Source organism: Delphinus delphis, chromosome 11, assembly GCF_949987515.2.
Source record: "Delphinus delphis chromosome 11, mDelDel1.2, whole genome shotgun sequence".
Lineage (NCBI taxonomy): Eukaryota > Metazoa > Chordata > Mammalia > Artiodactyla > Delphinidae > Delphinus > Delphinus delphis.
Window position 1 is genome coordinate 10,140,566 of NC_082693.1, and position 26,822 is coordinate 10,167,387.

General features: G+C 43.4%; 2 protein-coding genes across 2 annotated transcripts in view; one reads left to right on the top strand and one right to left on the bottom strand.

Annotated features, from left to right (window-relative positions):
• Positions 1-20,594, bottom strand: part of DUSP16 (dual specificity phosphatase 16) — a 119,775-nt gene extending 99,181 nt beyond the window's left edge. Inside the window, exon 1 of the mRNA XM_060024313.1 lies at positions 20,370-20,594. The gene's annotated coding sequence lies outside the window, so the exon portion shown is untranslated. The remainder of the gene's footprint in view (positions 1-20,369) is intronic.
• Positions 20,595-21,158: 564 nt separating this feature from the next.
• CREBL2 (cAMP responsive element binding protein like 2) overlaps positions 21,159-26,822 on the top strand; it is a 30,400-nt gene continuing 24,736 nt past the window's right edge. Inside the window, exon 1 of the mRNA XM_069541224.1 lies at positions 21,159-21,473. Within this exon, the coding sequence (XP_069397325.1) occupies positions 21,459-21,473 (15 nt within the window). The 5' untranslated portion in view covers positions 21,159-21,458. The remainder of the gene's footprint in view (positions 21,474-26,822) is intronic.

Genomic DNA, 26,822 nt, shown 5'->3' on the forward strand with positions numbered 1-26,822 from the left:
AAAAAAAAAAAAAGGAGTGGGAAGACTTTGGGTAGGCAGGGAAAATAAATTATGACAATCTAGAAAAGAGACATGCCATAACCAAAGGCAAGAAAAGTGGGAAATGTATTCATGGAAAGCCAAGGTAGTCAGCCTGTCTGGAGGAAGAGTGGCACAAGAACGTGCATAGCAAGTAGTGGGAAATGAGAAATAAGTAGTGGGAAATAAGAGTAGTGGGAAATAAATGAGATTTATTCATGGATAAAATGAATTCATCAACAAACCTAGCAAACCGTTATTAAGTGCTGGTCAGGTATCAAGCGCTGTGCTAGGTCTCTTGCACATAATAATAGCTTATGCCCAGTAGAGCTTACATTGTGCCAGGCTCTGTGTTAAGCACTTTACATGCATTACCTCACTGAATCGTCACTACAGACCTATGAGGTATATACTGGTTGTATCTCCATTTTACAGATGCAGGAGATGAGGCCCAGGGAGGTGAAGGAACTTGCTCCAGGTCACACAGTTGCCAGGCGAGAAAGCCTGGATTTGAGCCAAGGCGGTCAGCTCAAATGTGGTTTCTGAGCACAAGGCTAACTTGCCTCCACACACCTCATTAAATCCTGGTGACATTCCCTATGACACTTTGCAAATGGGGATCCAAGGCTCCAAGAGTCAGTGAGTTCCTCCAGGTGGTTCTGCTGAGGCCAGAGCTGGGATTTGAAAGCAGGTCAACTGATCGCAAATCCATTAAACTTTCCATTACAATATAACTGCCTGGCAGAGGAATAGTCTAGACTGGGATCAAATTAGGGGAAATTTAACAGCCGGATAAGGGCAAGAAGCCTATAGATAGGGTTAGGGAAGAGCTTCAAGTTTCGAACAGGCATGACGTGATGAATGAAGAGAGGTCTGGCATTAGCCTGGCACGGGGAGTCGAATCAGATAAGAGTGGACGTGAGCGGTAGATGACATTAGAGGTGCTAATGACCTAGAAATGGGCACGGGCTGTGGGGGGCAGAGGAGGAAAGGAAGAATAGAAACGATCAGTATTTGGAAGAAAATCTGATTGTTCTTAGGGACTGAATGGCTGAGAGCAAAGAAAGGAGATTAGATCAGAGAGGACTTTGCTTCTTGTCTAAATGACTTAGGCTATTGACAAGGGCTGAGAGGTTACGGGAACAGCTGGTTTGTGGCCAAAAAAAAAAATGAAGGCTGTTTTTGGACCTGTCACAATCTGCTTGGAAGAACAGTGAGCGTCCCATTCCGGAGGAAATGATGAGTAGGCAGTCAGGGGCGTGGGACTGGAGCTCAGGTAGAGAGCAGAAGCTGAGCATCACATCTGACACAGAAGCAATGCAGGACCCCTGAAGGGACAGGCAAGTCAAATCCCAGGGAGAATAGGTTTTTCATGGCCAGAATAAGCCAGGAGTCTGAAGAGAACAAAAATGTAGCCTAACAAAAGGAAACAGGCCCAAAGGCAAGCCATGGGTCTGGACAAGTTCTTAGGGCCAAGACAGAGATAAAAATAAAAGGGACACAGTAGCAAATGAGATCTCACCCATATCAAGGAGAAATGACCACTGAATAATTTCCCGTCGTGTATGTGGTATTTTGGGGTGTTTCCTTATTGCAGGAGCCAGACCCACCTTAACCATTAGGACCCTGCAGTCTGACCCCACAGGCCAACCAAGAACTTTGCCAGCAGAGAGTACACAATCTACCTCAGCACAGGGAGAGGGCTGAAGTCATCAAAATGGGCCTCTCCGCTGAATTATACATTTAAAAGTGGTTACGATGGTTAATGTTAGGTTTTGTATATTGTACCAGAATAAAATAGGAAGGACTCTCCCCTGAAAATATAAATGCCTACAGATCCCACAAAAATCTCCAAAAGCCCATCTAATTTAGTATTTCCCAGACTTACCCTTTTGTCCAAGGTTTTGATTTCCTTGCCCCAGTTAGTAGCTGTGCTGCCTAGGAGAGGAAAGTACCCAGGCAGCCAGGGATGCCCCTGGCTCCCAGGCTCCTTCCGATCTGGGAAGAGAATGGGGTAGTCAGCTGTGGTCCATTTGTGGGGTTACTCTTCTTCTGGCCTTTCTGCTACCTCTCTCTTTTTACAGAACATGGTCTGGTGGCCATAGCCCCCCTCTCTGTGGCCTCAACTGCCCGACAGAATGAAGAAAGTGAGACTTGGACAAACTCAACCACTACCTGGGAGGGACTTACCTGAGGCAGGAACCCGGCAGTCCTGGGATTTCAGTTCTTGCTTATTGCCCTTCAAACACTTCTGTTCTAGGGTCCTTCTAATGGGCTACACGAAGTTCACCTGCAAGCCTATATGCAACTCCTTCCCTGCTCAGTATATGACCTGGTCCTCAGTCAGGGGGCCTCCGTGAACCAGGGCCGGCTACAAGGATTCCTCCACTCTTGAAAGTAGCCAGGTGGGCTTTCTCCTCATTTTACAAGTGAGGAAACAAGGGCTCAGGATTATTGAGTGGCTCGCCCGAAGGCATACACCTGGGTAACTGCAGCACGAGAAGGAGATGCAGGTCTTTTGATCCACTCTCTAAATCTTTTAGCTAGACAAAGAGATCCCAGCTGAAATATTTGGAATTCTATTTTTATTAAAGCTTGCCTTTCCCCATGATTGTTCCCTTTTGCTGTCCTTGTCTCAAAAGATGTTTAAAGTGCTGGAAAATGCCAGATGAGGGGGTCCAGATGAGAATGGCAGCCACAGTGATGGAGGGGGCAAGCTCCCTGGTTGCCCACAAAACCATCACGGGCTTCCCGTTACACTGGACTCCATGCCCTCCCTCAGCCCAAAGGCAGGAGAGCCTAGTAAGGGGCCTGCGTCCTAGGGCTCTCTAGTCCTTTCCGTCATGGTCCCCTGTTGACCTTGATCTCTGCATCCCAAATCCTTGACTACAAATGTCACTAGACAGCCAGTCAGCTTGGGAGGGGCCCTCCAAGGCTATGGCAAGATAGAAGAATGACAGTACAGCTCATCATAGACATACTTATCAGGCAAACTTCAGGAAAAACTGGTTGCTCAAGCTTGCCACCTCAAGAGAAGTAGTCTTGTGCAAAGCCTGACCTGGTGCGGAACAGACAGACACAATTTTGCTCCTGTGTCACGTGCGCTTCAGGAGGTCTCCGTGGGGCACATCGGCACACAAAAAGATTTTCCCGCACTGGAGAGAATTCAGGCTAGAGAGTTAAGCAGAGAAATGAATTATCTGCTTTCATCAAGCCTATATATCTCGTCCGTGGTCATTTCCTGAAAATGCAGGAGTCCAAGTTTAGAACTGTAAAGTCAGAGAGTCATAGACTCATAAAATCTCAGAGTTGTATGGGACTCGGAAATCATCTCGTCCAGGCCCTGAATGTGCAGATGAGGAAGCTGAGGTTTCCCACGACTTGGATATTGTGCTTCTACTGCGCAGCCTGAGATCACACCCGTTTCTCCACAAGCCAAGAATTGCGCTGTTGAGTCCAGGGAGCTGGCAGATCACCTAAAACCCACGGTATCTTTCATATAAAGCGCTTCAGCTGGACTTTCCTCATCCCAGGTTTACTGTACAAATTTCCTAAAATTTTGTTCAGGCACTTACATTTTCCCTTTCTATGCCATTTTGCTAGTTTTAAAGCTCCATGTTCCATTCTATGATTTGGATTTTGGTTCTGCCTTGAGCTCTGTAAGTGTGTTTGGGAAGGGGAAGATCACGCGTTAGGACACACTTTGCCGTGCGCTTGCTAGTGCATATTTAACAGCTAAACTGTTCTAAATAAAACTCTATAAAAAGCATTTAATTTGGAATACCTCCACCCAGTTTTTCAGATCCTCGGGGAAGGTAGATAGCTTTTCTCCCTCGTTACAAGAAGGCGCTCTAGCGTGGGCCTGTCCTCCACAGGGCTTGTCTCCCGCTGGAAGCTGGCGAGCCTGAAGTAATGGGGTGAAAGGCCACCCTCTAAACCACAGAGTCGGGGAGGCTTCTTTATGTCTACTTTGATGGATCATCTTATAGTTTATCCTCCATTAGCCATGAAAGCTAGAGGGGTCAAGAAATGGAGGAGAGGGGAGGAAAGAAAGGAAGGCTTTCCTAATCTCTTTTGTACTCAAAAGGCTATCTGCTGTACGCAGAAGGAGAATTAACTTGAGTGAGATACTTATGATTACTTTATATACTGTAACTAGAAACCTAAGAATCGCCCCTGATTTCTTTCTCTCTTTCATCTCCCATATCTAATAATAAGAATTGCTAACATTTATCAGGCACTTTTTATGTGCCACATACTGTGCTTAGTACTTTATAAGCCTGACTGATTTAATCCTCACAACAAGTATCATGATTTTACAGATGAGAGGACTGACACTTCCAAGAGATTAAATTACTTGCTTGAACTTACATATCTAGGAGTGGTGGGGCCAGATTTGCACAGAGGTTATTGTGAGTCCAGAGCCCCAAAGCTTACCCAGTCAAGGTTCTCTGCGAGAACCGTCGGACCATGCGGTGGCTCTGACCCTTAGGAATCATGGAAGGGAGGGAGGGAGGGAGGAAAGGAAGGGAGGAAGGAAGGAAGGAAGGGAGGGAGGGAGGAAAAGAAGGGAGGAAGGAAGGAAGAAAGGGAGGGAGGAAAGGAAGGAAGGAAGGGAGGGAGGAAAGGAAGGAAGGAAGGGAGGGAAGGGAGGGAAGGAAGGGAGGGGGGAGGAAGGGAGGGAGGGAGGGAGGATAAAAGGAAGGAAGGGAGGAAAGGAAGGAAGGAAGGGAAGGAAGGAAGGAAGGGAGGGAGGGAGGAAAAAAGGAAGGAAGGAAGGGAGGGAGGGAGGGAGGATAAAAAGAAAGAAGGAAGGAAGGGAGGGAGGGAGGAAAAAAGGAAGGAAGGAAGGAGGGAAGGAGGAAGGGAGAGAGGGAGGGAGGAAAGAAGGAAGGAAGGGAGGGAGGGAGGAAAGAAGGAAGGAAGGGAGGAAGGAAGGTAGGAAGGGAGGAAAGGAAGGAAGGAAGGAAGAGAGGAAGGGAGGGAGGGAGGGAGGAAGGGAGGAAGGAAGGGGAGAAGGTTGGTGGAGTGGAAGAATCTTAGACTGCAGTGCAATTCTAAGAAAGTCCAGCAAAGCTGATGGAATATCTTGGAGCTAAAGTTGTCCATCAGAGAAGTACCACATTTCCCAGGAATGGGCCTTTCTTAGCAACCAACACCCCCCACCAACCCTGCCACACACATTCAGTCATGAAGCAGCCTTTGGGAAACGTGACCTCAGTAAGAATCAGGGATGGATTTCAGAGCAGAGAAGCTGGGGTCATCAGTCAGTTGTGACCCATTCTGAGAGGTACCTTTTCATTGCTGCCACAATATATAACCAACTCTTTTAGCAAATCTGCTGATTTTGTCTTCAACAGCCTTCTCTACCTGCAGCCCTAGTTCAAGCCTCTGTCATCGTTCACCTAGACAATTCCAAAAGTACTTAAACTTATTTCTCTTCTTTCAGTCTCAATACCCTTAAAATGATTTCCTGCCACACTAGCAGGATGATCTTTCCAATATGTAAGTCCAACTATGTCATAATCCAGTTTAAGAAGCTAGATGGAGACGACCTTTGTCAAACTTAGAATAGAGGTATGATGATCCCATAGCATATACAGAGCAAGATTCTCACCAGCTTTCACCAATTAGGTTAAATTCAAATTGCCTTGTATTCTCTTTGGTAAGGTCATCACTATGATATTTATATATGGGGCTATCCCAGTTACCATATGTCATTCATCTACTTCAAAGCCCTGCAAACACTTATAAGACCCAAGCTTCTCATCATGGGACACCAGGACCCCCAGGACCTGGCTACTCCCTACTTCCCCAACATCACCCCTGCCACCTGTTACCTGGCATTGAATACTGTGAAAACACTGTACTAAATTATTTGTATCTATCTCCTGCTATGCTGTATCATCGCATCTCCATGCCTTTGTTTATACTCTTCCCTCTACCTGGAATGCTGCTTTCTCTTCTTCTCTCCCTTTTGTGTCTCTTTAATCTCATTTTAGATTTGGCTCAGCTGCCACCTCCTTGGGGAAACTTTCCATGACTCATACACAGCCCAACTCAAAGATCATTTAGTCCAATCTCTAGCCCAGTGCAGGAAGTCTATCTAAGGCCTCCCAGTAGAAGGTCATCAAAGGAAGAGCCCATGTCTTCACAAGGTAACTGGCTCTGAACTTTTCTATGGTCACATAAACCAGTCAAAGCCCCTTATTATTCTGTTTCATGAGGGAGTCTGTCAGTTCCTGTTTCCCGGGTTTTCTGTGAATGGTGGTTAAAATAATACACCTGCAGCTTCAAGATGGAGAGTTAGAAGTTGGGAGCCTAACTGAGAAATTCTCTTGGCAGGTCCTGTAGAGGTGATGTCTAGCTTTGAACTTTCAGATCTTGTCAGGGAGAGGGGGTGGTAATGAAAATGATGATGGGGAAGGACAGAGCTTACCGACAAGCCAGTGGTCATTTCCTTCCTTATGGATTTAATTTCCAAACTTTCTGACTTTTCATTTTTAAACCCTCTACCTGTGACTCACAGAGGTTTTGAGAGACCTTCAGAATGCCTGTGGACTTCAAGGAGGAGGAGGCACAGATAGAGGGAAGATGTACCCTCTGGTAAACCACATATGGGTTAGAATTCAGCCACCGTGACGACAGTTACTAAGATTCCAAATGCATCCTTAACGCTTTGGGCAAATCTCTCTTTTTCCAAGACTGAAAAGTTACATCTCTAAATACATAGATGGGAGATACCTGGTATGGAGGAAAAGATAGTAAAGGCTGATTCTGGGATCCTGCTCTTATTGGGATTGTGGGAGAAGAGGTAGGATGAGCATGAACTTTCTTTACCTACACTCTAGCACAGGCCTAGTGTTTTCGGCTTTCAATAAGCTTTCCCTGTTTCTGTGCATTTTAAAGGGTTCAGTATAGTGACTGAGTAAACACTGGGAGATTGTCAAATAGTCCTTAGTCAAAAGTTTATTTGGGGGAAGCACAAGAAGGAATTATAATACATATGAACAAATCAGTAAAATAGATATGAATCAATGTTGTTCATACTGCAATGCTGGAAATGCAAACAATAAAATTATAGTGGCTATTGAGCCATTAAATCATCTTACCAGCCATTGTCACTGTATGCAGACAGAGCATACAATTACATTTTTTATTGGTAGTTGAGTATAGATCATCTGGAAATATAAGAATGAGAATAGAGGCAAAACATTCTCTGACATAAATCGTACCAATGTTTTCTTAGGTCAGTCTCCCAAGGCAATAGAAATAAAAACAAAAATAAACAAATGGTACCTAATCAAACATACAAGCATTTTCACAGCAAAGGAAACCATAAACAAAACAAAAAGACAACCTACAGAATGGGAGAAAATATTTGCCAATGATGTGACTGATAAAGGCTTAATTTCCAAAATACACAAACAGCACATACAACTCAACAACAAAGAAACAAACAGCCCAATTGAAAAATGGGCAGAAAACCTAAATAGACATTTCTCCAAAGAAGACAGATGGCCAAAAAGCACATGAAAGGATGCTCGATGTTGCTAATTATTAGAGAAATGCAAATCTAAACTACAATGAGGTACCACCTTACACCAGTCAGAATGACCAGCATTAAGAAGTCTTCAAACAACAAATGCTGGAGAGGGTGTGGAGAATAAGAAACCCTCTTACACTGTCAGTGGAAATGTCAATGGGTGCAGCAGCTGTGGAAAACAGTATGGAGGTTCCTCAAAAAACTAAAAGTAGAGTTGCCGTATGATCCAGCAATCCCACTCCTGGGCATATCCCCAGACAAAACTATAATTCAAAAAGATACATGCACCTCTATGTTCATAGCAGCACTATTTACAATAGCCAAGACATGGAAACAACCTAAATGTCCATCAACAGATGAATGGATAAAGAAGATGTGGTACATATATACAATGGAATATTACTCAGCCATCAAAAATAATGAAATAATGCCATTTGCAGCAACATGGATGGACCTAGAGATTATCATACTAAGCAAAGTAAGTCAGAAAGAGAAAGACAAATACAATATGATATCACTTATATGTGGAATCTAAAATACTATACAGGGGCTTCTCTGGCAGTGCAGTGGTTGGGACTTTGCCTTCCAATGCAGGGGGTACAGGTTCAATCCCTGGTTGGGGAGATGGGATCCCACATGCCTCGTGGCCAAGGAACCAAAAAACATAGAACAGAAGCAATGTTATAACAAGCTCAGTAAAGACTTTAAAATGGTCCATATCAAAAAAAAAATCTTTAAAAATAAATAAATAAATAAATATGATACAAATCAACATTATCTACAAAACAAAAACAGACTCACAGATAATAGAGGACAGACGTGTTTGCCAAGGGGGAGGTGGGGAGGGGAGGTAAGAATTGGGAGTTTGGGATTAGCAGAGGCAAACTATTATATATAGGATGGATAAACAACAAGGCCCTACTGTACAGAGAACTATATTCAATGTCCTGTGACAAGCCGTAATGGAAAAGAATTTGAAAAAGATTGTATATATATGTATGTGTATAACTGAGTCCCTCTGTTATACAGAAGAAATTAACACAACATTGTAAATCAACTATACTTCAATAAAGTTGTTTAAAAAAGAATGAGAGTAGAGTGATGAAGGGAAATTAGTGCTATTAGTTTTAAAATTCTTTTATTCTATTTTTAAAAAGATTTTGTTATTCTAGAGCAGCTTTAGGTTTATAACTTGAAAGGGAGGTACAGAGATTTCCTATATATCCCTGCGTCCACCCATGCATAGCCTCCACCATTATCAACATTGCTCATTGGAACGGTTCTTTTTTTAACCAGGGGTGAACCTACATTGACACATCATAATCACTCAACATCCACACTTTTACCATGGGGTTCACCTTTACATAAGTTTGGAAAATGTATAATGACATATATCCATCATTATAATATCACGTAGAGTATTTCCACTGCCTTAAAGCCAATAGATTAAATTTTTTTTTAATTTATTTTTTATATATTTATCTTTGGCTGTGTTGGGTCTTTGTTGCTGCGCGTGGGCTTTCTCTAGTTGCGGCGAGCGGGGGCTACTCTTCGTTGCCGTGCACAGGCTTCCCATTACGGTGGTTTCTCTTGTTGCAGAGCACGGCCTCTAGGTGCACGGGCTTCAGTAGTTGTGGCTCACGGACTTAGTTGCTCCACAGCATGTGGGATCTTCCCAGACCAGGGCTCGAACACAAGTCCCCTACATTGGCAGGCAGATTCTTAACCACTGCACCACCAGGGAAGCCCAAAGCCAATAGATTTTTAAAAATACATTCTAAAGGCACACTAATTAATAGTATAGTGCTGAAATAGGCAGATCAGTGGGGAAAGGTAGGCAGTCCAGATATGGACCCAAGTGCAAACAAAGTAAGTTTATGATAAAAAGGAGCATTCCAAATCAGTAGGAAAAATATTCAGTAAACAGTGTTGGGATAAATGTTTAGTCTTTTAGAAAAAAAAAATAAAAGCAGAGCTCTATTTTTCTCTGCACATCAAAAATAAATCCAAGGTGGACAAAAGACTTAAATACAAAAATGAAATTATAAAAGTACTGGGATAAAGCAATGAATCTTTGTATAATCTAGTCATGGAGAAAGCTTTTCCTAAGTATGACATAGAATCCAGAAGTCATAAAGAAAAGATGAATACATATGACTACTGAAAAATGGAATTTTCTGAATAAAAAATACAATCAACAAAGTCACAGACAACAATCTGGGCAAAAAATGTTAACATATATGATAAGAGCACTAATTCCTTTAATATATATGGAGCTTTCAGAAATCTATAAGAAAAAAAACCAACCACCTATAAAAGAATGAGCAAAGAATATGAACTGGTAGTTCAGAAAACAAAAAAAAGGAAATCCCCACCACATATGCAAAGAATACCCCATCCCACTGCTAATTCAATAAGTGCAAATAAGTATCAACCAGATACAATTTTTAACATACCAAGCTTTAAAAGCTTGGTAACAAACCATGCTGTCTGGCAACGAGGGAAACATACACTACTGGTGGAAGTACATATTTTGTAACTCTTTTGGAGGAAAGCTTGGCAGCATCTGCCAAAATTCAAGGGTGTATGTACTTCATCCAGAGGTTCTCCTTCTAGGAATCTGTCCTATAGATAAAGTTACACAAGAACCGCAAGATGTGTAACCAAAGTTGTGTGAATATTTCTGCATTGTTTAGCTAGTCAAAATAAAAAGTAAAGCAAATAGTAGATTCTGAAAGAAAGGAAAGAAAAACAACAGTGAAGGAGAGTGTTACATATACAATGATATGGAATAATATCCAGTACATATTTTTAATTGAAAAAAATGTACAACAGTGTGTGTAATTTATTTTTTATTGTTTTTTTAATAATTAAAAAAATTATTTTATTTATTTATTTTTGGCTGTGTTGGGTCTTCGTTGCTGCACGCGGGCTTTCTCTAGTTGCAGCGAGCGGGGCCTACTCTTTGCTGCGGTGCGCGGGCATCTCATTGCGGTGGCTTCTCGTTGCGGAGCACGGGCTCTAGGCCTGCGGGCTTCAGTAGTTGTGGCTTGCAGGCTTCAGTAGTTGTGGCTCGCAGGCTCTAGAGCGCAGGCTCAGTATTTGTGGCGCATGGGCTCTAGAGCGCAGGCTCAGTAGTTGCGTCGCTGGGGCTTAGTTGCTCCTCCACAGCATGCGGGATCTTCCTGGACCAGGGCTCGAACCCGTGTCCCCTGCATTGGCAGGCGGATTCTTAACCACTGCACTACCAGGGAAGCCCCAGTGTGTGTAATTTAATACCATCTGTGTAAAAATGAGAGGGCGATACCCACACTCCTTGTGGTGTGTCCAACATTTCTGGAAGGTTATACAGTGGTTAACTCTGGAGAGTGAGTCCAGAGGTTTTACTTTGTACCTTATGAGCCTCTTTGCTGTTGGAATGTTTTACCATGGGCACATATTACTTCTGAAATAAAATGTACTGTTTTTTTTGTTGTTGTTACTTTTACAAATCAAAAAGAGAAATTCTATCTGTTTAAGGAAAGTTTCTGTAGACAACATTGAGGGTTTTTCCCCACCTCTCTTAAATAACATATTTTCAATTTTATTGAATAAATGGAAGATTCTAAATTCAGTCTCTTTGTCTAACATTCACTCCACCTGCCCATCCATCTCTCCTTGGTGATATTTGTTACAGGCATGGCGTGGGGAAAGTGAAGGGCACTGAGAAATTGTAGTCTGTCACCTTGCAAAAGGGACATAGTTCAAGAAAGTTGAAAGTAAAAGCTCACTCCAGAGTTCCACGTCTCACTAACATTTTGAAAATGTTCTTTCCCAGAGATGTCACAATTGGTTGAATGAAAATTCTGGGTGATGGAGGGATTAAGATAATTTCTGGAATATGTATTGGGCACTGTCCTGCAGCAGCAATGCACCCCCATGGAGACATCCCAACCATTCTTCTGTCACTTGTTGCTTGTGGGTGATAGAAAGAGCCTGGAGGGAAAGGGAGCCCAGAGGTGTGGCCGGTACCACCTGCCGGTACCACCGACATCTAAGCAAGGGTCAGAGACTGTGTCAGAAACTATATCAGTCATCAGGTATTAGTAAGAGCATACTAGACGCCAGGCCCTTAGACTACAATGGTAAATCCCACATACCATACCACTGTATAGCATACGTATATTACACGCATGACATAATATAATAAAACATTACAAGATAAAGGAAAAGGTATTGAGGAGCTGCCAACTGCATGTGAAAGAGCCAAGTTCCCCCAGATTTAATTGTTACTCTCCTGCTTAAACTCTCAGTGGCTCCCAAGTAGCTTCAAATTAAGTCCCCGTTTGAATTCAGTGCACTTCATCGTCTAGCTCCTGTGTATGTCTTTGGCCTTAGCTCTTGACGCTGCTCCTCCCACCTCCTGAGATGCCTGTGTTACACCCAAACCAAATTATTTGTGGTTTCCCATTGTAATTTCACACCAGGCTGCCTTTGAAAACATTTCTTTTCTTGCCTGCTTGAAAAACTTGTGCTCATCCTTGAGACCTGGCGCAGAAATAAGCCCTCAGGAAAGATTTCCCCTAGATCCCCTCTGTATTTTATGTGTAGCTTTACCATCACACTTTACACACTATCCTGCGCATACTTAGAGAGGTACGCCCGAGAATCCCCCATCAGTGTGTAAGCTCCCTGAGAGCAGAGACCCTGCCTCGTGAATCTTGGTGTGTCTAGCATACAGCCCAATGCCTGGGGAGAAGGAGCTGCTCAAGGTGTTTTATGAATGAATGGATGGATCAAAAAGTGAATCAGTCATCCTCCAGCCGAAGGATTTCTTTGTAGTACAACATTTCTTAATATTGAGACAAATCTGGTAAAACTTGCATCTCTCTTGGGTTCTATCTCCTCGCTACTTCAGTCCCAGGGCAACAGGCTCTCCCCAAGGCACTCTAGTGAGGTTCCTGTAGCAATTACGAGAGAATCAACTGTACTGCCAGTGCAGTTTTGCGTAGGGAAAGATTCACTTCACGGCGCACCAAGTCACCGATTAGGTATCATTTAAATCTTGACCGCGTACTTGTAAGCCTGATGCCTGAGTTCTTCTTCCTTCCCATAGCTAGCCTCTCTCCGAACAAGCTGAGATAACAACCTGCTTTCTTTGGCAAATCGATTAATGCGGACATTACTCAATAGGCCCGGTTGTATGACATGTCCAATAACATTGCCATTTTGTTTATGGGGTGTTGGGTAAAAATACCCAGGAATTTACTACCAGTAGAGTGACCACCTGTTTGCTGGAGACATTAAAGAGGGAAATCTGGGGAGGCAGCCCCCCCCGAGGGATTCCATCACCAGCCTCCACCCCCACAAGAAACTGCCTCTTCTGAGCTTGGCAATAACACCTATGGAAACAAGAGAACAGCAGTGCGGGTACCTTAGCACTTCGCTTAGCTGGAAGGAGGGCAGAGCTGGAGAGGGTGTCAAGCAGTGCTTCAGAGGCGACGAGAGAAGTGCATCTTGATTTAGGAGTGGAGACAAGGGAGAAAAGGAGCACGCATGAGAGAAGGCATGGGAAGTGAGGAGGAAACACAACTGTAGGGCAGGAAACCGGGCAAGTGCAGCCAGGACCACTCCCCCCTCACCTCTGGGACCCTGCGGGGGACATGGGAGGCTAGGGGAAGGGGAGGTGTGATCCTGTCTGGAAGCTGTGATGAGAAGGAAGGGAGCTGGCCTCTACTTCAGCCTCACCTGCAGCAGCCAGAACAGAGCTGATCAAGACACACTCCGTGCTGAGTGGCAAAGGAGGCTATCAAAGCGAAACACGGCAGAAGGCCTGAAGTTCTCTAAGACCAAACAAACTGGAGAAAATCCTCCAGGTTTAGGGAAAGGATAACCGCCTCCCAGGACTTGCTGTCTGAAAACACAAAACATCAAGAAGAACAGAGCACAAGGCAAGAACCGTGTGAAAAAAAGGGAAAGGGTGAGGCACAGAGGAGAGGGTCAGAGAGTCCACGGTGATGTCAGAGGTGCCAGACACTGAGGCAAAAGTGACATTTCTTGCACAACCTCTAATGACGTGCGCATCAGCCAGTGCAAGGCCATCCTGAACTGGCCATGGTACCATGCGAGATGCTTGTCTGAGGCAGGCAGCATCACTTAAGACAAAATGACTTTCTTTTCTGATTTAGAAAAACATCTAGAGACTAGAGCTGAAATGTAAAGTGAATCTGTAAAATTCGAAATGACATGTATGTACTCCTGGTAGAAAGCGGAAGGAGAGGATTGCTACTAGTGTTTTGAATCTCATAATCGTGAGAGCAGCAGGTGTGTCGGGAGAGGTGCAGCAACAAACTAGACTCTTACATGCCTACACTGAACTCTAAAATGAGCCCTGTAACAAAATTAGCTAGTCGTATAAACTCTCAGTTCTGATAATACGGTTTATCTTGTTAGGGAGACAAAGTGGCTGTTTAAAGATCTGACTTAAAGGGAAAAAATGAAAGGCACAAAGAGCTTAGTAATTGCATGGAAAATATGTATATGCTTATACAAAGTTCCTACAGATCGCTGTGGTTAATCCATCCCCTGAAGTTTCTAGTAGAAGGCCCCAGAAAATGCTGGGCAGCAAAAAGTCTGGAACAGAAATGAAAAGAGAATAATTCTTTTAGTCAGATTAAAACACAGACAAGCAGAACCGTGGTTGCTCCACACACATCCACACCCAGGGGAGATGGTACTGAGGCATTTCTGTGACTGTCCCTGGGAAGAGAGGTGATGGTGTCAGAAACCACTCAGAAAAGTCCACTGCAAAACTTGACAGGGCTCAGGCGTGGGGAAAGACCTTTTTAAAACAGTACTTTTCATCTGGATATGTGACAGCTGACAAATAGCACGGTGTGACTCTCTGAAGACCAGAAACCGTGAGGGCACAATCACCATGGCTTGTTTACAAGGATCAAAGGATGTCCTGTGAAACTTGTTTGAGATACATTTATAATACATATTTTTAAAGAACTATTTCATATAGCAAGCAGAAAAAAAATCTTTAATGACTTGGACACATTTATGAATGACAGAGACAGAAATGGCTGTTCAGCAGAACGATGCTATCTAACTTTTAAGGACAATCATGCCGTCTGTCAAAGGACTGCTGTTGGTGACAAAAATACCCTTAGCACAATCGGTCAAATTCCATGTGGCAATCCTTTAATTCCTACGTGATAAATTTCATGCAAACATTTTTGGAAACTGAGTGGTATTACTACTACTAATATTATATTTTATCTCACAAAATATGAGGTGCTATACCATTCAAGTACCATTGTATTGACCAAAGAAGACTGACATTAACCATATTCAGGCTTAAATGTTTTTGGAAACAATTCTAATGTATAAGTAAAATGGTTTAAAGATGTATCTGGAATGGAAGGCTTCTTATGCAGATGAGGAAGCCTTTAAGGGAATTGAAAATATGCTGTAAAAGTTCTTGAATATGTAAACGAGTCAAAAAATAAATCAAGATATGTGATACCAAATAGAAATATCAGAATACCCATAATATTAAAAGTAATGCCAGAAAGAGTCAAAGGTGTTTACATCTAGCAGTAGATAACACCTAGAGACAGGAAATATTAACACTTAAATTCTCATAAATATTCTTTGGAGCTTTTTGAAAACATCTTGACGGTCGTAAGTAAGTCTGATAGAGTCCCAATAGTAAATTTTAGGTTGCATTTTTTTTCTTAGAAATGGAGAATATTGAAGCAAAATTTGGAGGACTTAAGGCTATTCATAAAATAAGAAATAGGTCCCCTGCTGCTCTCCTGAAGTCACAGGTACCAAAACCATGCTTTCTCCTGCATAACCCAGGATTCCAGTCTTCTGTTCCTTAACAATGTAGGATCTGGAAGATGAGCCCTGTCAGATTTCTATTCAGCAAACAACTCTGAGTTTACCAAAACTTAACTGGAAAACACCTCAAAAGTGAACTTTGATGAAAGGAAGCTTGTTTTTGAAAAAAAAAAATGTTCCTAAGCAAACATGCAGGCTGAGTTTTTTTTTACTTCCTCCATCACAAGTGCCATGGTAAGTTTAAGCTTCTTCGGGTCTGAGTCAGCAGAATAAATGTGCCTGTCTTACGTGTGTCTGCTGGGTAAACCCTCAGGAGAATCGTGAAAGACGGTACCTGGTCACTTGCTGGTTCTTCATCTGTCTCCTATCTCCCCTGCCCTAACCTTCATGGGCATCCACTGTTTACTGGGCTGCTCTTTAAATGCTCAAAGCTCCAGCACAGCAATTAGATCTACACAGATCTCTCCCCTTCTTAGAACACCTGTCCTTCAAACCCATATGTGTATTCCTCTTTTCTCCCAAACCTAAACCTAATCGTCAGGTAGCAAATACCAGGAGAAAAAAAAAAAAAGAAGCACATTCATACTAAAGTGTAAATGACTAATAGTGATGCTTAGCAAGCCATCTCTTATAAAGGGTGGTTTAGTTTTAAACAGTTGCTTATTGGCCAAATAATTTCCCATTTTTTTACTTAAGCAAGGGCACACTTCATTCTTTCCTACAGTGTGAGGTACATAAGGCTTAGTATTTTCAGTAGAAATGGTAGTTGGGAGGATACTGAGAAAAGCTGTTGCTGAGTTGGAGGTGACACTTTCAGTACATTGGTGAAGGGGAAGAGGTAAGGGAAAGTTTGAACGTGGAAGGTTTTGGTTCCTTGAGCTTCATTTTCTCTTCCTTATTTTTATGCTGATCAGATCTTTTTTCATTCCTCGGCAACAGACTGTTTCAGTCCTTTGTGGCATCATTTATTTCTTTTGCTCCTGCTGACAAGCTGGAGGCTGAATTATGTGCTCATTCTGAAAATGTTCCTTTAGGCTCTTGCTTCTGAACTTTCTAGCCAATGCAGAGTAAACAGGTACTGTGCTGTATGCAAATGTAGGCATATTTGTCCGTGTAGGCAAAGGAGGGGGGAGCATTTTGCAAAATGCCTTTAGAACAGAACCAAACTTTTGAAATGGAATATTTTATAGCCTCATGACAATAAGCTAAACTTTTCGGAAACAAAAAGGACAGAGAAATACTTATCTATAAAGTACGTTGGAAAAAACACACACAAAAAACAAAACAGGACTAAAACTTCAACAGTGAGTTCACCTCAAGCATTTCATGAATTTCACATGACCCACCCACTTTTTCTCTGTACCTCTGAAGATTACCATATCAGCGGCAATAATACTCTGTTGTTCTAGTGCCAGATTTACATATCAATGTAGCCATGGCATTCCTGAATGTAGAATATTGTACTGTTCCCCTTGTTTGTGGTTTCTAAATAAGGTTAATTTTTGTTCCCTTACCCTCCTCTCTTAATCTTATGCCACCCCCTACCTCTCTTCAATCAGTGGTTTGTTTTTTTTCTTTGAATAGTTTTCCTCCTTCTCTTTCCCCGTCTCTGTGTCATAATCGGGACCATCCACAGATTCACTGTACAACCATGCTGCGTTTTAAAAATCTTTATCACTCAGCCACAGATGATCAACTCTTTGAGAAGACAGGCCAGGGACAGAGAAGTAACGACGGGTCACTTCTGGGGTGACTCTGGGATACCTTCTTCCCCAAATGTATGGTGTGTGTTAAGGTGGGTCAGAAGTTACCGTGGTCAATTTCACGGCCACCTTTGTTTCTTTCTTGGAAGGTTTTGTTGTTCATTATTGCTATTTCTAGATTGGAGATGAGTCTAGCACAAATCTGCACGGCAGAATTGAATCAACCAATTTTCATTTCCATTGAACGTTTGGGAAGGGCTGGATAATTTTTAAATTCTTAGACTCTTATGTGTCAAACTTAATGGAAAGCCAGCTGGAGCCTAACAAGCTATTTTAATGAGCTTCCTTTCTCTCTGATGTTCCCCAGGGGCTAGTGCCAAGCAGACCCATGTGGCCCAGGGAGTAACATGATCATCTTGGCTCTGTTTAGACACCTGTGCTCTTTTAGCCAAGCAGTAAGGGGAGCAGGAGAAAGAGAGAGATGAGGGCATGGAAGGCATGCAGATCAAGAAGGAGTGGGTGTGTGCCATGCTGTTTAGGAATTCACTACAAGAAACTCCACAGCAACAGCAGAGACCTGACGCATCACAGGCCAACAGTGCCTCTATGTGGGGTGTCTGAGAGCACATGAAATGTGTTTGTGTGTGCTGGGGAGGAAAGGTGGGGAGGGGAGGGAGGAGAAAATTATATGCATTTTTCAAAGGAACTGAATGATTCGGAGGTTCCTTTCGAGAAGGCAATATAGGAAGAAAAGATTGAAAACCATGTATACAAAATATGTCCAGGACCCTGAGATTATATTCTTCATCTAAGCTTCCTCCCACTCCTTAAAAAAAAAAAATTGCTGTGTTCACTTTTCCTTTGCCATGAATCAGCCTGATGCTTGGCTCTCCCTACCCACTCTGAACAACTTAGCACATAGATATTAAACTTGGTCTGTATCGTTTAGTGATTGTTCTTAGTCTCCTGTATGTGTGAATTTCTCCTTCCTGGATTATAGGCTCCTTGAGGATTTAAATTTACAGAAGCAAATACTTTTCTTCTGTTCTTCCTCACCCCTTTGTTACCAATCCTGGGTACTTCTCAGCAAATATTTAACATATGACTATATAATACTTCTTCATAAGATTTTTTCCCTTTACCAAGTCTTATTTTATGATGTGATTGTTTTTTTTTTTGTTTGTTTTTTGTGTTTTTTTTGTGGTACGTGGGCCTCTCACTGTTGTGGTCTCTCCCATTGCGGAGCACAGGGTCCGGACGCACAGGCTCAGCGGCCATGGCTCACGGGCCCAGCCGCTACGCGGCATGTGGGATCTTCCCAGACCGGGGCACGAACCCGTGTCCCCTGCATCGGCAGGTGGACTCTCAACCACTGCGCCACCAGGGAAGCCCGATTGTTTGTTTTTATAAATTAAATTTTTAGTAAATAATTTAAAGTATTTCCACACTTTCTAAAGTGAGGATGTTTATAGTTTCTCAATGTACAGAAATACGAAGAAAACAATACACCGTACTCTCCACCACAATATTTCACATATTTGCTTCATCTCTTTAAAAGTTAAATCTAGGACTTCCCTGGTGGCGCAGTGGTTGAGAGTCTGCCTGCCAATGCAGGGGACACAGGTTCGAGCCCTGGTCTGGGAGGATCCCACATGCCGCAGAGCAACTAAGCCCGTGTGCCACAACTACTGAGCCTGCGCGTCTGCAGCCTGTGCTCTGCCACAAGAGGCCGCGATAGTGAGAGGCCTGCGCACCGCGATGAAGAGTGGCCCCCGCTCGCCGCAACTAGAGAAAGCCCACGCACAGAAACGAAGACCCAGCACAGCCAAAAATAAATATAAAAATAAATAAATAAATAAAAATGTTACCATTCTTTAAAAAAAAAGTTAAATCTACAGCTAACCACCGCAAGACCCTCTCCATCCCATTTCTCTCTCTCCCTCCCTAGAGAAAACCACTCTCCTGAAGTTGGTGTACATATGACTTCCCTAGCACGTGTTTAAATTTCCATCACCTGGTTCAAAACGTCTTAGTCCTCCTTCCTGAGGGCCCGGAGCACTTTTGTCAGCAGGGATGCAGACAGAGTGACAGAGGACTAACCCCGGGGGAAAGGCAGTTCCACGCCGAAAAAGAGGGCTTAGCAGTGGCAAGGGCATAGCTGGGGAGGAGGACTGAGGCCTTACTGGGCACGGAAAAGGGGTATTAGGTGAGGAAAGAGGAGAAGAACCTGCAAGGAGCACAGGCTTTGCTCCCCTGAGCATCAGAGAGGATGCGGCTAGACGTCTTTGAGACTGCGTGGAATGCGGTTTGGAGGTTACAGATGCCCCCCCACCCTGGCTGGGCCGAAAGTTGCAACCCCACATGATGACCTGGTTAGGCGGCATTTACTTCTGAGGGACTGACCTGCTTTAGTTCCTCTGAAGCGTTGTACATATCGGACAGAGACAATTCTGCTTTTCTATTATTACTCTTCCTCAATTTGGAGTTGTCAGATAAAATAGAAGACGCATAGTTAAATCTGACTTTCAGATAAGCAATGAATGCTTTTTTTAGTAAAAGTGTGTCTCAAGTATTGTATGGGACATACTTATACTAAAAAGGTACTTGTTTATCTGAAATTCAAATGTGAGTGTCCTGTATATTTATTTATTTATTTGCTGTACGCGGGCCTCTCACTGTTGTGGTCTCTCCCGTTGCGGAGCACAGGCTCCGGACACGGCTCATGGGCCCAGCCGCTTCGCAGCATGTGGGATCTTCCCAGACCGGGGCACGAACCCGTGTCCCCTGCATCGGCAGGCAGACTCTCAACCACTGCGCCACCAGGGAAGCCCCTGTATATTTATTGCTAAATCTGGGAACTCTACCTCATTTGAACTTTGGAAGGGTTTAGCAAAGCACTGTAGGAGTCTGAAAAGGAGTGAGTCAAAGGGGCTCTCCAGAATAACATTAATAAAGACAATCTTTGTCAAATTCTCAATGGCCTAACACAGGCCAAAACAACAAGCTCACTGACTTTACTAATCAGGAGGATGCCAAGACATTCTTTGTTACTTACTATTGAGATGTAATTCTCATACCATAATATTCACTCATTTAAAGTATACAATTCAGTGGGTTTTAGTATATTCAGAGTTGTGCAGCCATCCCTAAATCAATTTTAAAACAGCTTCATCACCTCAAAAGAAACCCAGTACCTATTAAAAACCACTCCCCATTCCTGGCCCCCCTCCCTCCCTGCTGTTCCCCAACCCTAGCCCCCTACATCCACTCACCAGCTTTTTGTTTCTTTAAATGTACCTATTCCGGACATTTCATTATAAGTGGAATCCGCGATATGTGGCCTTCTGGGTCTGGCTTCTTTCACTGTGTGTTTTCAAGGCTCATCCTCGCGCATCCACATTGCAGCATGTATCGGTACCTATACCTTTTCATTGAGGAATAATACTCCTTTGAATATAAATACCACAATTGGCCAGCCATTCATCCACTGTTGAACACTTGGGTTGTTTCCACTTTTTGACTACTAAGAATAACGCCTTTAGGACAGAACGTTACTGCACGAGTTTTCGTGGGGACACACGGTGTCATTTCCGGTGGGATTGCGGCCATATGGTAACTCTATGTCTAATATCGGAACTGTCAAATGGTTTCCAGAAGGAGCTGCACCATTGTGCATTCTTAGGTTTTTTGTTTGTTTTGTTTGGGGGGGGTGAATTTTTAAAATAAACAGGGTTTCCTCGGTGTCTATGAGGAGGGCCTGCTCCCAGGGCCCCTCCTTCAGGTCCGCCTCTGCGGGGCTCCTAGGGTCCCCTCCCTACGCCCGGACCGCTGGAACCCAGGGACCAAAACATTGTGGGAAACGTAGTTTCGGCCCCTCCTGCGTAGCGCTCGCCGGCAGGAAAACGGACGCCTTTCTTGAGGCTCTGTGGACATCGTAGTTTCCTTTTTGGTTCGCCGCGCAGAGACCGCGGTAACGAAAGCTACAATCCCCAGAATGCCGCGGTGCTACGGCAGCCGAAGCAGCCAATCCGCGCGCCGCGCTGCCGCCCTCTCTCCGGTCCGGGCCTCTCTCCAGGGCGTCTGTAAACACAGCCAGAGCCTGTCATGGAGGGGGAGGAGGAGGCAGCCGCGGCGAAGGGAGGCGTTCTGCGCCGCCTCCAGGGTCCGCTCTGCCATCCCTGAACTGGTCCCTCGTCCCCGTGACTGTGGCATCAGGGAAGCGAACTGTTAGGCGAGAGGAGGAGGCAGTCAGAACCTTATCCCGTTCTTTCCCCGGGGCTGGGGCCGGGCCGGGCCAGGCCGGCTGAGCCGGGGGAGGGCCGGGGGAGGGAGCGCCCGGCCGGGCTGGCCTGTCTGCCGAGATGGATGACAGTAAGGTAAGTCCCGGGGTTTGCACGCGCAGCTGCTGCAGCCGCCGCCTGCTTGTCGCTAAGTGCCCGCCGCTGAGCCTCAGCCCCGTAACCCACGCAGCACCCAAGAGACACCGGCCTTAGACATCTCTGCGCCTCCAGCTATGACCCCAGCTACCCAGACAGGAATTGAGGGAACAGCGGGCTGCGTTCTTCCAGCAAGGGCCCACTCCTCTGGAAAATCACACCCAGGGCAAGCCTGTTGGTCAGCTTTTCCAGGTAGTGTAAACCCTAGTCCTCCCGAGATAAGTGAAGAAACTACTGTGCTTTTTCTTTTGGCCTTCCTTTGCCCCCACCCAGCGTTTCTCCACGTTGGAGACCTTAACTAGGGCACCCTGAACCGGCCCTTTTCCCCTTGACGGTCCCCCTTTCTTCTCCCAGGCTCCCTTACTCAATGCCCCATTCATATAATCGGTTCACTCCCCCTCTGAGCTGTTCTGCTAAGCTCCTGTTGCTATTCGTCCAGCGTCTGGAATCTAACCTCCTCTAGAAAGCCTTCTCCAAGAAAAGGAATGAATTCCTTCTTGTTAATCTATCTTAATATTCCATCCCCATCCCCCTTTCTCTATCCAGATCACTTATCCCTATGATGATAAGGTGACCGACAGTATTCATTATTGGTTAATTCATATAGTTTATGTATAACCTTTGTCTATCCGCGTTAGTGTTGTCTAGTTATATGTCATGAAGATAGTGATAGTCAGTTTATTCATCATCAGCTTATCGATGTTTTAGAGTGTTTAGGAAGTTGGACTTTTTTTTTTTAAGGAATCAGACTCTAGAGTTTGCCAGTTTTCAAAATAGACACTCTTCCCTATGCTTTCCAGAGGTCTTACTTTCCACACTCTCTGGCATGCCGCTTGTGATAGCTTTTTCCTTCATTTGGGTACCCTTTCCCCCTCCGTCTAACCAGTAACATTTTGCTGCTATCAAGTTTTTGTTTCACCTATCCTCAGAGAGATTGAAAAAATTTCCATCTTCTCTGTGCTGCTTCTGTTATTCTACCTTATCTCCTCTTCCTGTTCCTGCAGAAGGCTCCGAGAGAAATGCAAGCAGGGAAAGCCCAAGGCAGTACTCTGGAATCAGGACTCACTAGAGGAAGCTTATTTGTGAAGTAGCAAACCCCTCCTAATAGGAAGTGGTATTTCCCAGACAGAAAGGAGGAGTTCTGAAAGTTTTCCAGAAAAATCAGAAGAGAATTTTCCATAACAACCTTTGCTAGCTTGATCTTTCAGTGTTAATTTTGAAATTAAGTCCAAATACTGTATCCACTATCTTTCCTAGATATGGCTGGGAAAGGATGCTAAAGCAACATATTCTTTTATGTCCTCTGTTTGAGACTCTCACAGTATATTCTACATAATTTTCAGTTGTTTCTTTTTTGAACCTTTGAAACATGTAATAACTTTCTCAGAGTCTTCAGTAATCTCAAATAAATTCAAGAAAAATACATAGGATTTTGAGTTATCTTATCTACCTATAAAATAACATAGGACTTATTTCTAGAAACAGGCAAGCTCTAGTGGAAGGTATAAAGTGTTACGGTTTTGCCTAAAGAGTTAAGTTAATTTTGGGGGCTAGGCTTTTCATAACTTCTTAGAATGTTCATAGCTAAGCAAAACGAATTCAGTACTCATTCTTTATTAATTCATTGTATTGTGACGGTATTTAAAAACCAGCAGTTTCTTCAATCTTTAATGATTACAGAAAAGAAAAACCACTTCAGATGTCTCTGGATGGATAGTGCCTCTGTGAATACACTACTTTCACTTTGAATACATGTCGTAGCTGTGGTTGAGTGATATTTAAATGCCACGTACAGCAAGACTGGACTGCTCTTTCAGCAGTCAGGCGGTATGAAACAGTCTTTTAAAAAGGCTCCTAGGCCTGCCTTTCCCTGTGCTCTAGTTGTTACAGTCCTGCAAAATTGTATTCTCCTAGTAGATACCTACATACTCACACACAAAACACACTTTTCCCTCACATTATGTATGGGTGATGGAGTCTCAGGTTCCATTTTCCCCTGTATAAGGGGATAGTTGAGGCTTGAAAGTATATGGTGGTTGTGCTGGTGAGAGCATAAAAGATGACAAACTGGCTGACAGCAAGGCCAGGGCAACAGGAAGAGGACAAAGTGGGCAGGTGCAGCAGTTACAGAGAGGCAGTATTTGAATGAGCAGGTCAGGAAACATGATGATGATGTGATGAATCCCTTTATAAAGATTCTGTATTTTGAGTTGTTTTCATCAGTGGTGGTGAATGAGTTTGCCAAGAGCTTTCCACCTTCTGCCATCTAGTTTCCTGGAGTCAGGGCAGGACAGTTTTGAATGGGAGTGCAGCTTTGCCTTCCAGGTAGGTAGCAATGTGCCTGTTATGTTACATCATAGAGTACTGGTTAATAGTGATTGAATTGAATTGGAACAGAGTGGCATTAAGGAGACTGCCCTAGATGTACCTGGGCTTTATTAATCAGTTTGCTCTATTGAGCCAGCCAGCCAGAGTATACAGACTACAGCTAAGGGGAGAAATAACGCAAGAGACAGACTGGGCTTGGGGAAGTGCTAAGTAGCAGATCTCAAATTCTGATTGAATAGATTTCTACTTAGGCTAGGTGGGAAGCCAAAAATGTTGGCTAAGTTATTTAACCTTTTTGAGCTTCCATTCTGTCTGTTAGATGGTCAGTACCTTCTTCCCAGGCTTTGCTGAGGATTAGAGATAATGCATATGAAGCATCGAATAGAGTCTAACACGTGACAGGCACTCAGAAAATATTATCCTTATCATATTACCTGTCAGGGACTTCCTCGGTCTTTAACACAGTGCAGTAGGCACCTGAGATGCTCATTTAGTAATTTTTAAGTGTGCGCTGTTGCATGGCATTTGCAGCTGTGTTTCCCCCATGCTACCCTCTGCTCCTAACTATGCCCCACACTGGGACAGGGACAACGGGATGGGGCATGAAATGACCTTAAACTGTGCCCTTAACTGTCAGATTGTGTGAGAAAGGTAGTGTCCTGAGTCTACCTGCTTGTCCACCACTAAGAAAAAGCGCTTGTTTTTATGAAAGCCTCTTCTCCCTAACGTGCTGCGTTCAATTACAAAAAAACTGAAATGTGTTATTTTCAGAGGCTTTGATCATAGAGGGTTTCTTATTTTCTATTTGACTTTCATGTTTATCGAATGAATGAATGAGTAACTTGAAATATCCTAGACCAGCTGTGTTCCTGCCGCAGACTAAGCTGGTAAAAGACCACCATTCTGTATTGCCCAGCCTGACAGTTTAGGGCACCAAGTTCCAGCTGAGGGACTGGTGAGAGAGCGTGTCAGCCACTGGCCACAGGATGCTAAGATGAGCTGCCCTTCTCCTCCATACTTCCTTTCCACCTGTGCTCCACATGATTCTTTGAAAATGAGGTTTCTTATACCTTCCTTACCCCTTCGGTGAGTACTGCTGTTCTCACAAAAATTTTAACCCGGCCAAAAATCTCTTTGACATTCCCAGAGCTGTCCTTTGGCCCCTGAAGTCCCTCCTGTCGGCCCCTTAGCCATCTTTTGCTATAGTTGGAACTACCTTCCTTGGGCAGTGCCACGGAGCCCAGAGAATTTCTTCCTTTTCTGTTCTCCTGCTCTATCCATGCTTTCCATGATAGCAAGACAGAAGAGCCAGCTCGTTTACCAAACTAGACAGTAGATATTCATGTTTTAAATGTGCCTTCCTTACCTGCGCAGGCTACGGGTACATTTTAACTAGGGTACCTCTACAGATATCAGTTGAAATCTAAGTTTAAATAACCTCATTCAGAATGTTTTGCTCTTTAAGGTTTTCCTAAAAGTTTGTTCATTTATTCATTCATTGTCAAACATTTGTTAGACACCTAATATGTATGTAATACGAGGCATTGTGCTAGAGATACAAAGACAGGTAAGAGTTTGTAATTATTCTCAGGAGCTTATGTTTCAGTGGGCTAGACAGACATACAGAAAAATAATTACAACGTGGTGAGGTAAGAAATGAGGGCAGTCATGGCAAAGTGCTTTGGGGGCACTAAGAATGGATGCCTGACTGGGTATGTCAGACATGGGTTCACACAGTAGGAATGAATCTGTAAAGAAGAATAGGATTCCCTCAGAAAATGGGAAAGAGGGAACGTCCTATACTAAAGCATATTGCACTGGGAAATAAGTATTTTGCTACAAGCTAGAGCAGGAATTGGGGAATTTTCTTTAAAGGGGCAGATAGTAAATATTTGTGGGCCATGTGATTGATCTGTCGCAATTAACTCTACCACTGCAGCGTGAAAGCAACTGTAGGCAGAATGTAATGAATGGATATGGCTGTGTTCTGATAAAACTTTATTTCCCCAAACAGGCAACAGGCTGGCTTTGGCTTGCCAGTTGGGCTGGAGTTTACTGATCCCTGAGCTAGAGCATAAGGCACAACTAGAGGTGTGGGCAGAGATAAGGATGGACGGATAATCAGGGGCCAGATCATGATTTGCTTGGCAAGTTAAGCTCAGAAATTTGGGCCAGTATTTTTCAAAGTGTGAAATAAAGAAGACTGAATCAGAATTTTGGGGAACAGGGCCTGGGAATTTGAATTCTGTTTGAAAACCAAGGCACCATAGTTGTTGAGGAGCTATTAAAGGATTTTAAAGCAAAGGTGATGATATCAGATTTGTGTTTTCAAAAAAAATGTTCATGGCTATATGGAGACTGGATTAGGGTAAAGATGTAGGAACTGGAACAAGACTAGAGGCAGATGGTCCAATCAGGAAGGAACATAGATTTTGGCATATAACCAGAGTTCAAATCTAATTTCCGCCACTTAAAGCTATTATGATTTTGGACAGATTATTATTTTTTTATTGAAGTATAGTTGATTTACAGTACTGTATTAGTTTCAGGTATACAGCAAAGTGATTTAGTTATATATATATATATTTTGGATTATTTTACATTATAGGTTATTACAAGGTATTGAATATGGTTCCCTGTGCTACACAGTAAATGCCTGCTGCTTATCTATTTTGTGTATAGTAGCATGTATCTGATAATCCCATAATCCTAATTTATCCCTACCCCCCTCCCTTTTCCATTTGGTAATCATAAATTTGTTTTCTATGTCTGTGAGTCTGTTTCTGTTTTGTATATAGGTTCATTTGTATTATTTTTTGATCCCACATTAAGTGATATCATATAATATTTGTCTTGGTCTGACTTACTTCACTACGTATAATATTCTTTAGGTCCATCCATGTTGCTGCAAATGGCAATATTTCATTCTTTTTTATGGCTGAGTAATATCCCATTGTATGT